The sequence below is a fragment of the Chiloscyllium punctatum genome, chromosome 41, assembly GCF_047496795.1.
Source record: "Chiloscyllium punctatum isolate Juve2018m chromosome 41, sChiPun1.3, whole genome shotgun sequence".
In the NCBI taxonomy this organism is placed as follows: Eukaryota; Metazoa; Chordata; class Chondrichthyes; order Orectolobiformes; family Hemiscylliidae; genus Chiloscyllium; species Chiloscyllium punctatum.
Window position 1 is genome coordinate 30,522,927 of NC_092779.1, and position 13,115 is coordinate 30,536,041.

General features: G+C 40.5%; 1 protein-coding gene across 15 annotated transcripts in view; it reads right to left on the reverse strand.

The window, feature by feature from the left end:
- Positions 1-13,115, reverse strand: part of LOC140464970 (catenin delta-2-like) — a 1,239,301-nt gene that overhangs the window by 476,626 nt on the left and 749,560 nt on the right. For 9 of the 15 annotated variants that reach the window (XM_072560655.1, XM_072560657.1, XM_072560654.1 and 6 more), the window contains one exon: positions 8,288-8,400. In XM_072560655.1, coding sequence (XP_072416756.1) covers positions 8,288-8,400 — 113 coding nt within the window. Of the gene's footprint in view, positions 1-8,287; positions 8,401-12,150; positions 12,365-13,115 lie in introns of all 15 variants that reach the window. The other 6 variants (XM_072560667.1, XM_072560662.1, XM_072560660.1 and 3 more) reach the window with 1 other exon arrangement.

Genomic DNA, 13,115 nt, shown 5'->3' on the forward strand with positions numbered 1-13,115 from the left:
AGCTCATGTAACAAGAAGTTACAGCATGCTGGGAATTTCTGCCTGACTGGATTGTGCTCCCACAGCTGCCTGAACTGGCAAAAACAACTGCAAGAGACGCAAATAAACTGCTCGGCAAACTGGGTCTTTCTCACATTGTGGAGACAACAAGAAATAAGGAATGGCTAATAGCTCTTCAGATAAATGCAAGGATCTTTTTGGTTTCCAACATGGTGCCCTCTCTATAAATAGAATTTATTAGTGAAGCTCCCTCTGTGAAAGGAATTTTAAGCAGGCAGCTTGTGCAGAGGAAACACCAGTGTGAGGAGGACAAAAAGACAGAACACTGCCAAGAAGAGAGCATTTACTATTGTGCATGTTCTGTTCATGACCATTAAAAATACCACAGGTAAAAATAGAGAGAGAAAGAAATACCACCAACTAATGGACAATGGAAAGTGGTAAACCACTTACAAATTCTGGGTAGGCTGAAAGAATTAGTAAGATTTCCTTTATGATTTCAGTGGTAAATGTCTGTTTTGGTTTCAGTTGTTCAACACCTTTTGTATCACTAAAGAGCAGCATTGTTTTCTCACTGCAACTCAACTGTGATATTACTATCGTGATTACACTTCAGAAATAGTTAATTGGCTTTAAAGTGCTTTGAGATATCCGGAGATTGAGAAAGGTATGATAGAAAAGGAAGTGTTTCTTCTTTGACAGCATTACCATGAAGGTAAGTCACAATTTAATCCCACGAAGATTGTCTAAGGCCCCATGTACAACCACCATCCAGTACTGTTCAGAGTTGATGCCACACAGCTTGTTTGTCAACCTTTTTGAGGCTAATTAAACATTGAGCGTGGAAACTGTTGCTGCACCCTTAATCCAGGATTAAAATAAAATTCTCCACTCCATCATCCACAGTATAAGACTCACACCAAGTGGTCCTTAAAACAGTGATGTACAAGAATATAGATCTCAATTCATAGGAAAAGTACAATCACTATTTTAAATGTCTGAAGAACTTTAACCTGGAAACAAGTGTCTAGAGAATCTTCCACTGGTTTCAAGAATGCTTCACAACACTTTTAAAAAGGATTTTCATTAATAGTGAATCAATTGTAACTATCTTGGTCCATGTGACTTGACAACCCTTGACCTGGAAGCTGTACCAATGAGGACAATGGTAACATACAAATGTTGTGTGGACAAATACAGAGCTTATGTAAAGAAAGGAGCTGTTAAGAACAAAGGAAAGCTTTAGCAGAGGGAAAAAATCAGAGGGAGTACATGTACAAAGGTGTTGTGTATGCAAGAGACAGTTAAATAGGACTTAAGCTTAAGAAAGGTTTAGGGCAAGGATGGTAAATTGGACAACATTATTGTGGCTGCTTCAGTTTTGTTTGAGATGACTTGACAGTTTTTTCTTGAAATGGGTCAAAGGAAGTCCTGGTGAATCTGTGTCATCAAAACTGAAGTGACCTTATTGAAGGAGTTTCTGCAGACATTTGGGCGACTGCTCCCTCCAGGAGTCTTAAATGGAATTCAGTTAATACCCCAGATGTCATGAGAACCAAAAAGGTCATCCTGGCTTATATCAGCAGCCTCCAATAATAGAACACTGTGTAGTGATATCTGGTGATATCTCTGGCTCTAACTCACATGCAAACCGGCTGATTATTTCAGCAGGCAGTACACAGGAGGCTTTGGAGGGGTGGAAACAGAGATAAGGAGGAGAAGAGGTGGGGTTGGATTGCAAAGACCAGGGTTGGGAACAGTAGCTTATGGAAAGGTAACAGAAACGGAGATCACGAGAGTGCGAGAGCACAAAAGGGAACAAGAAAGCAAGAAGGAAAGCGCAAGAGAGAGCAAGAAAGAGAGTCAAAGTGTGAGAAAGAGAAAGAAAACCAGAAAGACCATCAATAATCCCCTTACTGGCATAAAATTCACTAAAGAGGAGGAAAACAACAAACTGCCACTCCTAGATGTCACAGTAGAGCGAACAGCCAATGGGGAACTTCAAACCAGCGTCTACAGGAAAACAACACATACAGACCAAATACTGAACTACAGAAGCAATCATCCCAACATCCACAAACAAAGCTGCCTCAAAACATTGTTTCAACGAGCCAACACACCGCAGCACAGAGGAACTATGCAGAGGAAAATCACCTATACAGTGTATTCAAAAAGAATGGGTACCCAATGAACACAGTCCGCCGTTTTCTCAGTAACAAACCCAAATAAGCGGACAAAAAGCGTCCAGAAACCCTAGCCACTCTCCCCTACATCAAAGACATCTCGGAAATGACTGCCAGACTACTCAGAGCCCTTGGTATCATGGTAGCCCACAAACCCACCAATACACTAAAACAGCAGCTGATGAACTTGAAAGACCCTATACAGACAATGAGCAAAACGAACGTCATTTACAAAATACCATGCAAGGACTGTAACAAACACTACACTGGACAAACAAGCAGGAAACTAGCCATCAGGATACATGAACACCAACTAGCCACAAAAAGACATGACCCCCTCTCACTAGTATCCTCACATACGGATGAGGAAGGACACCACTTCGACTGGGACAACACATCCATCCTAGGATAAGCCAAACAAAGACACGCATGAGAATTCTTAGAAGCATGGCATTCCAACCGGAACTCTATTAATAAACACATTGAGTTAGATCCCATATACCATTCCCTGAGAAAAGGAACAGGAAGTGACTTCACCACCGGAAATACCATCACCACAAGAAATGACATCACCAACCCAAAGAAACCTAAACATATAAATAGAAAGCAGGAATTTTCAGCATTGCTTCGCATGAGGTCCACTGAAGATGTTCCCTAGTAAGGTAACGAAACATCTGGAAATGAATCTTCCAGCTCTGCGAGCAAACCTACATCCAAAACCTCAACCTGAGCCACAAATCTTCTCAAAACTCACTAACAAGAAAGCAAGCAATGAGCACGAAAGCAAAGATAGAGTCAAGAGAGAAAGTAACAAATCATTTATGAAGAAAGGTAAAAACCTGAAGGGAATGTGGCTCTATTCAATATAAATTCACTTTAAGGGAAAGAGATACGGACAACCCTCTTTGTGTCCTGGTATGTTTAGTCAGGAACTATTACATGAATTTCACCATTTCATACTCATCTATGTGTTTCAATGGTGAGTCTCTTGATAATGGTCTGGGCAGTGAGTCAGTGTCACAAGGTTCCTGAAGGAGTAGGGAAACTTGGTGAAAGACTTCCAGATTTCTGTATTTAACTGCACATGAGCCATCACTTCAAGCTGCTGTTCAATTTAGTGTAAGGAAAAGCACTGCTAACCTCACTATTATCTTTTACCACAAGATCTAAGCCTACATAGTCCCATAATTTAGCTTGAATCCCTTTATAAGTTACATCCCCACCTCACTGGCTGGAAGTACTTGATTGTCTATTTTTAAAAGGAGATATAAAGGGAGAAAAAATGGCCTCTTTTTAATTACTAGTTTTTGTCTCTATACTCCCACTGAAAAGTGAAGAAGTGTCCTGGTGGAATATTAAAGGATTTTTACATTTAATTACAGCTCTGTGTTGTGCAGTTCCAAGTACAGCTGTTTAAATTTAAAAGAATCCACAATATGACAGAGCCTCATTAGCTTCCAAGGTACTCAAACTATATTACCCACAGCTAATATAGTTTAGAATCTGACTTCCAATCCTCAATCCTCGAGCCTTCTGAAGCTGTCAAGCTTCTCAATCACTTTGACAAGGTACTGAAGAAGGGTTACACCTGAAATGTTGACTTCTCCTCCTCCTGGTGCGGCCTGGCTTGCTGTGTTCATCCAGCCTCCTGCTTGTCTACCTTGCATTCCAGCATCTGTAATTTTTTTTGTCTCTAACTGGAATTTATTGGCTCACTTCCAACTTGCCACCCATGGTCTCACCCCCATGATGGTCACATGGTGATAATTCACAGGGTGGCCTTCCTAATTAGGTAATTGTGTTTCCACCATCACTCAGGGAAAGAATTTTGATTTGATTTGATTTACTATCATCATATATACTTAAGTATAGTGAAAAGTTTTGTTTTACATGCAGTACAGCAGATCATAATATACAAAGACGCAAAGATCATAGGGTGGTTTGAACAGAGCGAGGAATGCATGGTCACAAAGAAAGTGCACAAAAAGCAAGATCAACATTAAATTTGAAATTCGAAAGGTCAATTCAGAAGTCTAATAACAGCTGGATAGAAGTCGTTTTTGAACCTGTTGGTTAATGTGCCTAAACCTTTGTATCTTCTGTCTGACGGAAGAGGTTGGAAGAGTTTATATCCGGGGTGGGAGGAGTGTTTGATGGTGTTGGCTGCCTTTCCGCGAGAATGAGGACTGCAGATGGACTTAACGATGGAAGGTTGGCTTGCATAATGGTCTGGGCAGAGTTCGCAACTTTGTGGTTTCTTTTGGTCCTGAGCAGAGCACTTGCCTTACTAAGTCGTGACGCATCCAATCTCACTCTCAAGAGCTGTTAGCCAATTTTACTGACTGGTGGCTGAGCAAAACCAATAGCACCAGAATTCAAAAAAGTGGCAGTCCAGAACTGCAAACAGACCGTGAGCAGAAAGTCCATTGTGATAGGACTTTGGAATAAGTTTGAAGTTTCAGGCTGGCAAGAAATCAGGAATCCTCGAGAAGGTGAAGAAAGATGTTGAGGGCTTGAAAGCTGGGAGTGTGGAATAGTCACTAGGTAGGAAAACATCTTGGAGGGCACTCCACATTAAGTGGTAACCGACATTCCTTTCTGCCTTTTCATCTGAGATAGTCAAGTAGTAACCTGTCCTCCTTCAGTCTGCTTTCCCCAGGTGCATGTATTATTTTTTACCAGGATGATAACCATTGATTGGCCAGTCGTGACCAAAATGGGCTCCAGGGTGGATGAACTCGTGAAGTCTTACCTGTTCACCTTGTTATGGGACAGTTTGGGGCTCGATGGGACACTGTGATCTAGCTACTGTTCTATTTTATGGAATCCCCTCCAAACCCACGTCCCCGCCGAAAATGAGCTGGCTGAGTGACTGTGAAATTTCTATTGAAATTCACACTGCCCATTTGCTCATTTTGTAAAGTTACTCCCAATGCAGGGTTGATTAATGCATTTTCCTCCAAAATTGATGTCAGTTGTTACAATGAGAAATGTTCACTAACGTTACAATTTTGCTTTACATTTTCTAATTAACTATGTTATTACAAACGGTGAGAGTCGGTAGGACTTGAACCTGGGGTTCAGAGGATATTACCACTGTGCCACAAGAGTATAGCACCTTTCATAATGGGAAAGAGTCCCAAGGAGCTTAGAGGAAGAGAAAGAGGTGGAAGGTTTTCAGATGAGAATTTCAGAATTCAGAACAGTGGTATCTGAAATTACAGTTTCTAATGGTGGACCAAAGGAAATCAAGGATGCACAAATGTCCAGAATTGGAGAAACATGAAGATCTCAAAGGGATGGAAAACCTTACAAAGTCAGAAACTAATCCAGGTTGAAAAGGACAGCAGCTCTGATGGAGGTGAGAAAACAGATAGGTATAAAGAATCGAGGAGTGAATGAAGATATGTGCAGGAAATACCATGCATTTCTGGTTATGGCTATGCATTTGTCATGAGACAAATTCTAAATCAAATATGAGTATTTATTTAGTCTCTCTCTTTCTTTGTTAGAGTTTGACAACATCCAGGATTGACCCAGAATTTTGGAAGTTTTGTTTTATTTCTTGGGAACACATTGGCTTATTAGTTGTAAAATAGTAGTGATGGAACAAGGCAGATGATCATTTGGATAGAAACAACATGTAAGGACAGGGAAGAGGCAAGAGAATGGCACCAGGTTTTAATGCTCAATGGATACCTGGTACAGAGACAATGGGCGAGATGACCTCCTTCTGTGATAGTGTGCACATCATTAGGCAGTGAATTCCAGCTTCCATATTCCACTACTGCCCTTCCACCTTCGAAAGGGGATCGCATCACTCCTACTGGGGGGAAAAGGGAAGTGCCTTTGTGTGCTCAGACATTTTGCAGAGGGAATCTGACTGCAAGCAGATTCAATGACCCAAGCCAGTGATCTGTACAACATAGTGCCAATGATACCCTAATCACCATCCACGAAGTTACAATATGTGATAATTTGCTGTCTTTGGTCTCTTGTCTCCAAGTAAGTGTCAATGAGTTCACATGCACAATAGTTAATAATTATAGTGGATAGAGGTTGAGAAAGTTGTAATATCTCTCAACAGATTAATAAATAAATACCCACAATACACAATTCTATACTGAAGATTATCCCTGAGTTACCACAAATTCAAGATAAATTTCCAGAGAATTGCAGGGAGCAATGTCAGGGAATAAAAGTTCATCCCTGAGTTACCATAAATTCAAGATGAATTTCCAGAGAATTATAAGGAACAATGCCAAGGAATAAAGTTCATCCCCGAGTTACCACAAATTCAAGATGAATTTCCAGAGAATTGCAAGGAATAAAGTTCCAAATAACCAAAGCATCAGGAATATATTAAAACTATTCAAATTTGACAAACCATTTGCTGAAATCACTATGCCTGAAATTTGGTAACAAACCACTTTGTTTGTAAGTCCTATGCATCCTTGTCCAATGGTAACCAATAAAGCACTACCAATTTAGCCTTCTGCTCCCACTTGGATTTTTAGAGTGTAATGGAAAACAATTAACAGTAATTAAACACCTGTTTAAAACTCTCCTAATTTTATTTTCTGTTGAAATCAATGACTGATCTGTAAAATGAAGCAGCAAAGCACTATTACCTGTTTACAATATTGCATAAATTCAAAACCTGCACCTTAAGTGGCATTGGCATAATGGTAATGTCACTGGGATGGTAATCCCTGTGTTAATGTTCTGGGAGCATAGGTTCAAAACCACAACAGCAGATAATGGAATATGAATTTTTTTAAAAAATCTGAATACAAAGCAATGATGAACCATGTAAATGTTGTTAATTGTTGTGGAAAAAAAACCCCTACACCTTTGGCCCCATTCTTTATAATAAAGTGGATTTCCAATTTGAGCTAAAATCCAAAGCACCGATGCTAGGAACCTGCTATCCTGATCCACGGAGTGAGGCAGACAGATAAAATCAGAAATGACTGTCACGTTGAACATCTAACCACTGTGCTGTCTGCTGAATAACACATAGCTAAAGCCATAAGGTTCATGGACTTTATATTAGGATATTATATCAGGATATTATATAGCTGAAGTGATATAAAAAAACCCAACTGCTTGCATTTTGCATCCACACTTCCCATCGTCTGCCAATTCCATGTAAGGCAGAAAGATCTGCAAAATGGTCACTAATCAGATCGGAAGGGCCTATACGTATTTTGAAATAAATAATGAATTGCTATAGTGTTTCACAGCATTGAGACATCCCTTCTATAATACCAGTATCTGCAAGAACATTGAATTAATTCAATGGCATTCTAATCAAACTACATAATGAGAAAAATCTTGCTTATCTCTTAGAAACCCATCTTTCCCAGTTGCAGTCGACCTACAAAATGAAATTCATGCAATTTGCCCTCTCCCTTGAAGACTCAATGTTTTTGCACCAGTATAAATCTATATCTAAATCATTAATTAAAACAATCCTCTACCAATTAGAGTCCAGTGGCCAAACAATCTGCCTTCTCCTCTCTGTTGTCTTGAACTGGTATTCTTATGAATTGTCCTGATTACTAAACAAAAAATCTCTAACGTATCTTTTTCAGCAATATTCTGTACAACCGAATGACTATTTATAAGTCTATATTCTAACTGCATAATCAATTCATGCAAAATGTAGAGCATTGATCCATCCATTATATTATTTGTTTGAGGACACCATGAACAAAATTGTTTCTGTGTTTGAGTAGCATCCTAACATTAAATTGCTATGGACCTTGCTCCTCAGCTTCTGTTTAATGATTAAGTGGACTGAAGATGCATACAGACATATACTCAAAGAGTTGATCAGTGATGTCCAAAGGCAGCAGAACAGAGAAGCTAATCAAATGTGTGTACATTTTCACCATTTAGGTTGCAATAGCCCAAGAAAACAAAATGCTCCATCTCTTCTTCACACCCCAGCTTGCACCATGTCCCTCTATTAAAGACTGCCACATACTGTTTGTAATTCTCATACCCAAAACCTTCATTTTAACAATATCTCAAGAGATGTCATAAATGTGATATAAAATCAAACAGTATAGGAGCCAATGGCCAAGCTTAATCCATACCTAATGCTGCTCATGCTGCCTGTGTCGGATCCCAGTTTACATCGCTCCAACTGGCTAGCGACAATCTGGCGCTCGGCCTCCAGCTCTCTAGTTAGTCTTTCAAACTGCAGCTCCTGTGATGGGAAAAGAAAGGGATATCAGTCAGGAGATAAGGCAAGAAATGAAGCATGGGGAGGGGGTTGGAGGCAGGCGACAGGATAAGCGGTTTCTCTTTTATACTGCTGTCAGGTGACTTCAGAGTTAGGACACAGAAAATTTGTACATATGACCAAAGGCAGCACAAAGGCAGTTGAAGAAAGCAAAAAAATCAATAAAATGTCTTGGTTACAAAAGTCCTTTTCATTTGTCTTCCACTGGTCATATATCTGACACATTTGCACCTCAAGCATTTCCAAAGAGGATGCAACTCTTAGTTGTTATACACTATGCTATATACCAAATTTAAACAGTGAAGTCCATCCGTTGAGTAAGAGTTTTATTTCAATTAACTACACTCCATAAAACTCTCAGACTAAAGATTACTAGCTCCCCATATTTGTACAACCAATTCTCAGCTAATTAACCCTTAATTAAGATATCTATCACTGTTCCCTCATTCAATTAAATCTCATTTTTTATTAGATGATAATAACAGTTAGTATAAAGAATTGTATTATATTGTGCTTTACACATCTTCTGAATGTGCCAAAGCATTTTGCTCACAACAGAGTAATTTCAACATGCAGCCACTGTTGCCAGTCTGTAGTACAGATTGAGGACTGCAGATGCTGGAGATCAGGGTCGAGAGTGTGGTGCTGGAAAAGCACAGCAGGTCAGGCAGCATCTGAGGAGCAGGAGAATCGACGTTTCGGGCGTAAGCCTTTCTTCAGGGAAAGGCCATTTTCCTGATGAAGGGCTCATACCTGAAATGTCGATTCTCCTGCTCCTTGGATGCTGCCTGACCTGCTGTGCTTTTCCAGCACCACACTCGCGACACTTTTGCCAATCTGCATAACATTGCTTAAATATTCATGTGTTATTGACCAAGTAATGTTTGTGAAAAAGCGATGTTGGTTACGGATTGGCTGAGACACTAGACAGAACTTTCAGGCCCACCTGGGAAGGCAGGTGGACCTTAATTTAACCCCTCCTCAAAGATAGTACCTCCAAAATGCAACACTCTCTACATTTCATTGGAGTGTCAGCCTAGATTAAGTGGCAAAATTGGACATGAACTCTCAATCCACTGACCCTGTGACCACAATTTTCCCACTGAGCTATACTAAAACTACAAACAGGACAAGAATCAACTACACAGCCATTCCGATGCCTTCTTCTCAAGTACTTGCAGAATTATAGGAGTTGGTAAAGAGGTTACAAACTTATTTGAAAATAAAGCAGTTGTGTTTGTATGTTATGTTTACGTAAACTTTTCCTGCTAATCGATTTTATTATTCAGCCAAAGAAAGTTTAAGTAGATGAAAAAAAGAGGGAGGGTTGACGGAGAATGAGCAGGGAGAGCAAATGAAAGCAAAATTACTGTTGTCTATGAGTATCTGCAACATGAACAAGATGCTGGAGAACCTCAGCAAGTCTTGCAGCATCTATGGAGTGAGAAACACAGTTAACATTTTGAGTCCTAGTGTGAATATTCAGAGCTCTGAAGATGAGCCAGGTCAGACTTGGAACATGAACTGTGTTTCTCTGTCCACATGTGCTAGCAGACCTGCTGAATTTCTCCAGCCCTTTGTTTTTATTTCAGGAAAAGCTGATCTTGGTCAAGAAATGCCACGCTTAATCATTGTATCAGCTCAATAACAGACACTGCAGATCATTGCAACCTCAGACTTGTATGAGTATTAAGGTGTTTTGAAGTCACTTCCAATTTTTGGTGACAGCACTATTTTATTCAAACTACCTATTGCCTCTGCCTGAGTCAAGTCAGTAATTTCCTCCTAACTGCCAAGTGGGGATTGTCGATCAGCTGGTAGCACTGTTACCTCGGTCTAAAAAGGTTTTGGATCTCCCACACCCAGACAGCTGAACTCAAAATATGGGGGAATACTCCAAAGCAACACAGATGACTCTTGCACTGTGGAAGGGCATGTCTTTTTGGTAAGGTCATATCATCTCACACAGATGAAAAGAGAAAAATAAATTGGCACCATATTAGAGAAGAATAAGGGTGACCCTAATCACTGACAAAACACTTACCTTTCAAGCACCATCACCAAAAAGATAAGTATTATTTCTCACATTGATGCCCACAAGCCCCCAATCTCCTGCATCTTTTCAATTCAATGTTGGAAGTTGCAGTCCACTTTGACAAATTACTAGACTCTAGCATGCACCATAGATAGCTACAGTTGGGAGGAAATTACAATCAGTTTACAGCTATTAGTCCCAGCAATTGATAAGCATCTATAAAAGAGACCAAAGGAGGAAGTGCAGAATCATTTTGCACCATTCTCAAGCACCGCCTGATCGTGGGTTATATAATAATAACTGGGGAGCAGGTTTGTCTACTTCTGCCTCTGGCCAAGGACTTTGGAATGGAGAAACAAAATTAATGCTATATAAAATAAAGTTTAAATTGCATCACTGAAAATGGATCCAGAAATGACTAAAATAATTCTTGTGAACATAACCATGCATGTTGTAAGCACTGGGCGGTGAAGTGAATTTAGTGTTCCAATTTCATCTCAAAATTCAGGTACTTATTGTCAATGATTTCAGGTCCCTTTGTCTTGTTTTCTGATGTAATTTGAGCACTCCAATTATAAACCCATAATAATTCCTGAGTATTCAATAAACTGCATGAAAACAATCCAAGCTGTGGATTAAATGACTGTATTTTAAAGCTCCTAAATATCTATTACAATTGAATATGGCCAAAGAATCCTTAATTCTTGCCCACTTTATGAGTTTTACTTAATCTAATGGATGAAATGCCATTCTGCACCACTTTGCAAAATTCTAAGATTTGCGTTTCCATTTCTCACTTAATCCAGAGGACAAATATGTCCCCATGGCTTGTGAAATTACAGTCAGGTCCTTCTGTGGTGTCCAATGCACAACTGATGCTGCCAAGGCTGTTCTGTGCCCTCAAGAAAGCAGCAGGTTCTATGTGCATTTTGGGATGGGAGTGTTAATGGGCAACAGCAGGTGCTTCTCATCCTCTACCTAATAAAAAGGACAGCATATGTAACCTAAATCAAACATCTGCCCACAGATAGTGCCACTGGAGTGAATTTTTTAATGTCAGCACTGTCTGGTTGTTACCGGAAATATTATTTCCCTGTATGATCTGACCCATTGACTATTCTGAACGAACACGGATGGATGTAGTCACTGTTCTGAGAGTGTTCATCTGGTCCAGTTATACTAGACTTTTCCTTCCCTGTGCACCCCACCCCACAAGACTCTAACTTGTAAAAGGAAACCCATCAAGCTCCAGCTGACATTCTTCTACCAGTCACAACGGCAAGAAAGTTTGTTCGCACCATCTCTTACTTCAACTCAGATCTTTCACATTCGCAACACCATATCAATCTCATTCCCGTTCTGAAGGCACAACACACTGAACACCTTCTGGCCAACTTCCACAGCAAATGTCCACGAAACAAACCATGAATGCTCTTCGATCTCCTTGGCACCTCGTTGCACTTGGCCAAGGACATGGCTTGCCACTATCATGTGTAACCCAATGCTTAGGCTACCAGGTCCATTCCAGTCAGCCCTTCCCTAACGTGCCACATACAGATTAGCGCTTACCCCTCATGACTATTAATTATGTTCCATGAAATTCAGATCCAAAACAGCCATGACAACCACACAAGTTGGCTTAGGTGTCTCCTCTTCCCATATTGCAGAGTAACCCTCACCTGGAATAACCACAAGCACCAGGAGGGAACTGCAACCAGGTTGTCCGAACTTGATGTGAAAATACATCTGCAGACTGGGGAGGCACATCCCTTTAGGGCACAGAGTTCCTCCCAGCGCCACCAGGCAGCTTGACCGAAGATAATCAAGATGGTCAGAACCTCGGGCCACCATCAGCAAAGGTGACTCCAGTGCAGTGAGCACTTTGTTGACTTTCTGCAATACAGTAAAGTTAGGAAGGTTAGGGATCCCTTTATTTTGAAGGAATCTCATTGTCCCCTAAATTTACTACCACTCAGCCACAAGCACCATTTGCCAGACAGCTCTAAAAATGTACAGCTTCCTTTGTTTACAGGGATGGCCCCATCAGATGCATGATGATGTCAACCCCCAAAATCCTCACAGCCACATTACCAAGAACTATCAGCTGGTTCCAGGCAACAAGAAAAGCATTGCAGAAGAGCGACCATGGGTGGAGGATACTGGCCTCAGATAGGAAGGATATTAATAAGCTAGGGAGGGTTCAGAAGAGACTTATCAGAATTTCGGGTATGGAAGGTTTGAGTAAGAAAGGAAGGCCGGATAGGCTGGGACTTCTTTCACTGAAGCATCGCGAGGTGACTTTAAGAGGTTTATAAAATCATGAAGGGTGTAGGTAGTATTAATAGTAGGTGTCTTTTCCCTAGGATGGGAGATTTCAAAATTAGGGGACATATTTTAAAGGTGTGAGGAGAGAGGCTTAAAAAAGACATGAGGGGCAAATGGGTGGTTCGTATGTGGAATGAAATTCCTGAGGAAGTGGGGGATGCGGGCACAGTTACAACATTTAAAAGACACTTGGATAAATACATGAATAGGAAAAGTTTGGAGGGATATGGGTCAGGAGTAGACACGTGGGATTAGTTTAGTTTGGGATTATGTTCGGCATGGACTGGTTGGACCGAAGGGTCTGTTTCCATGCTGTATG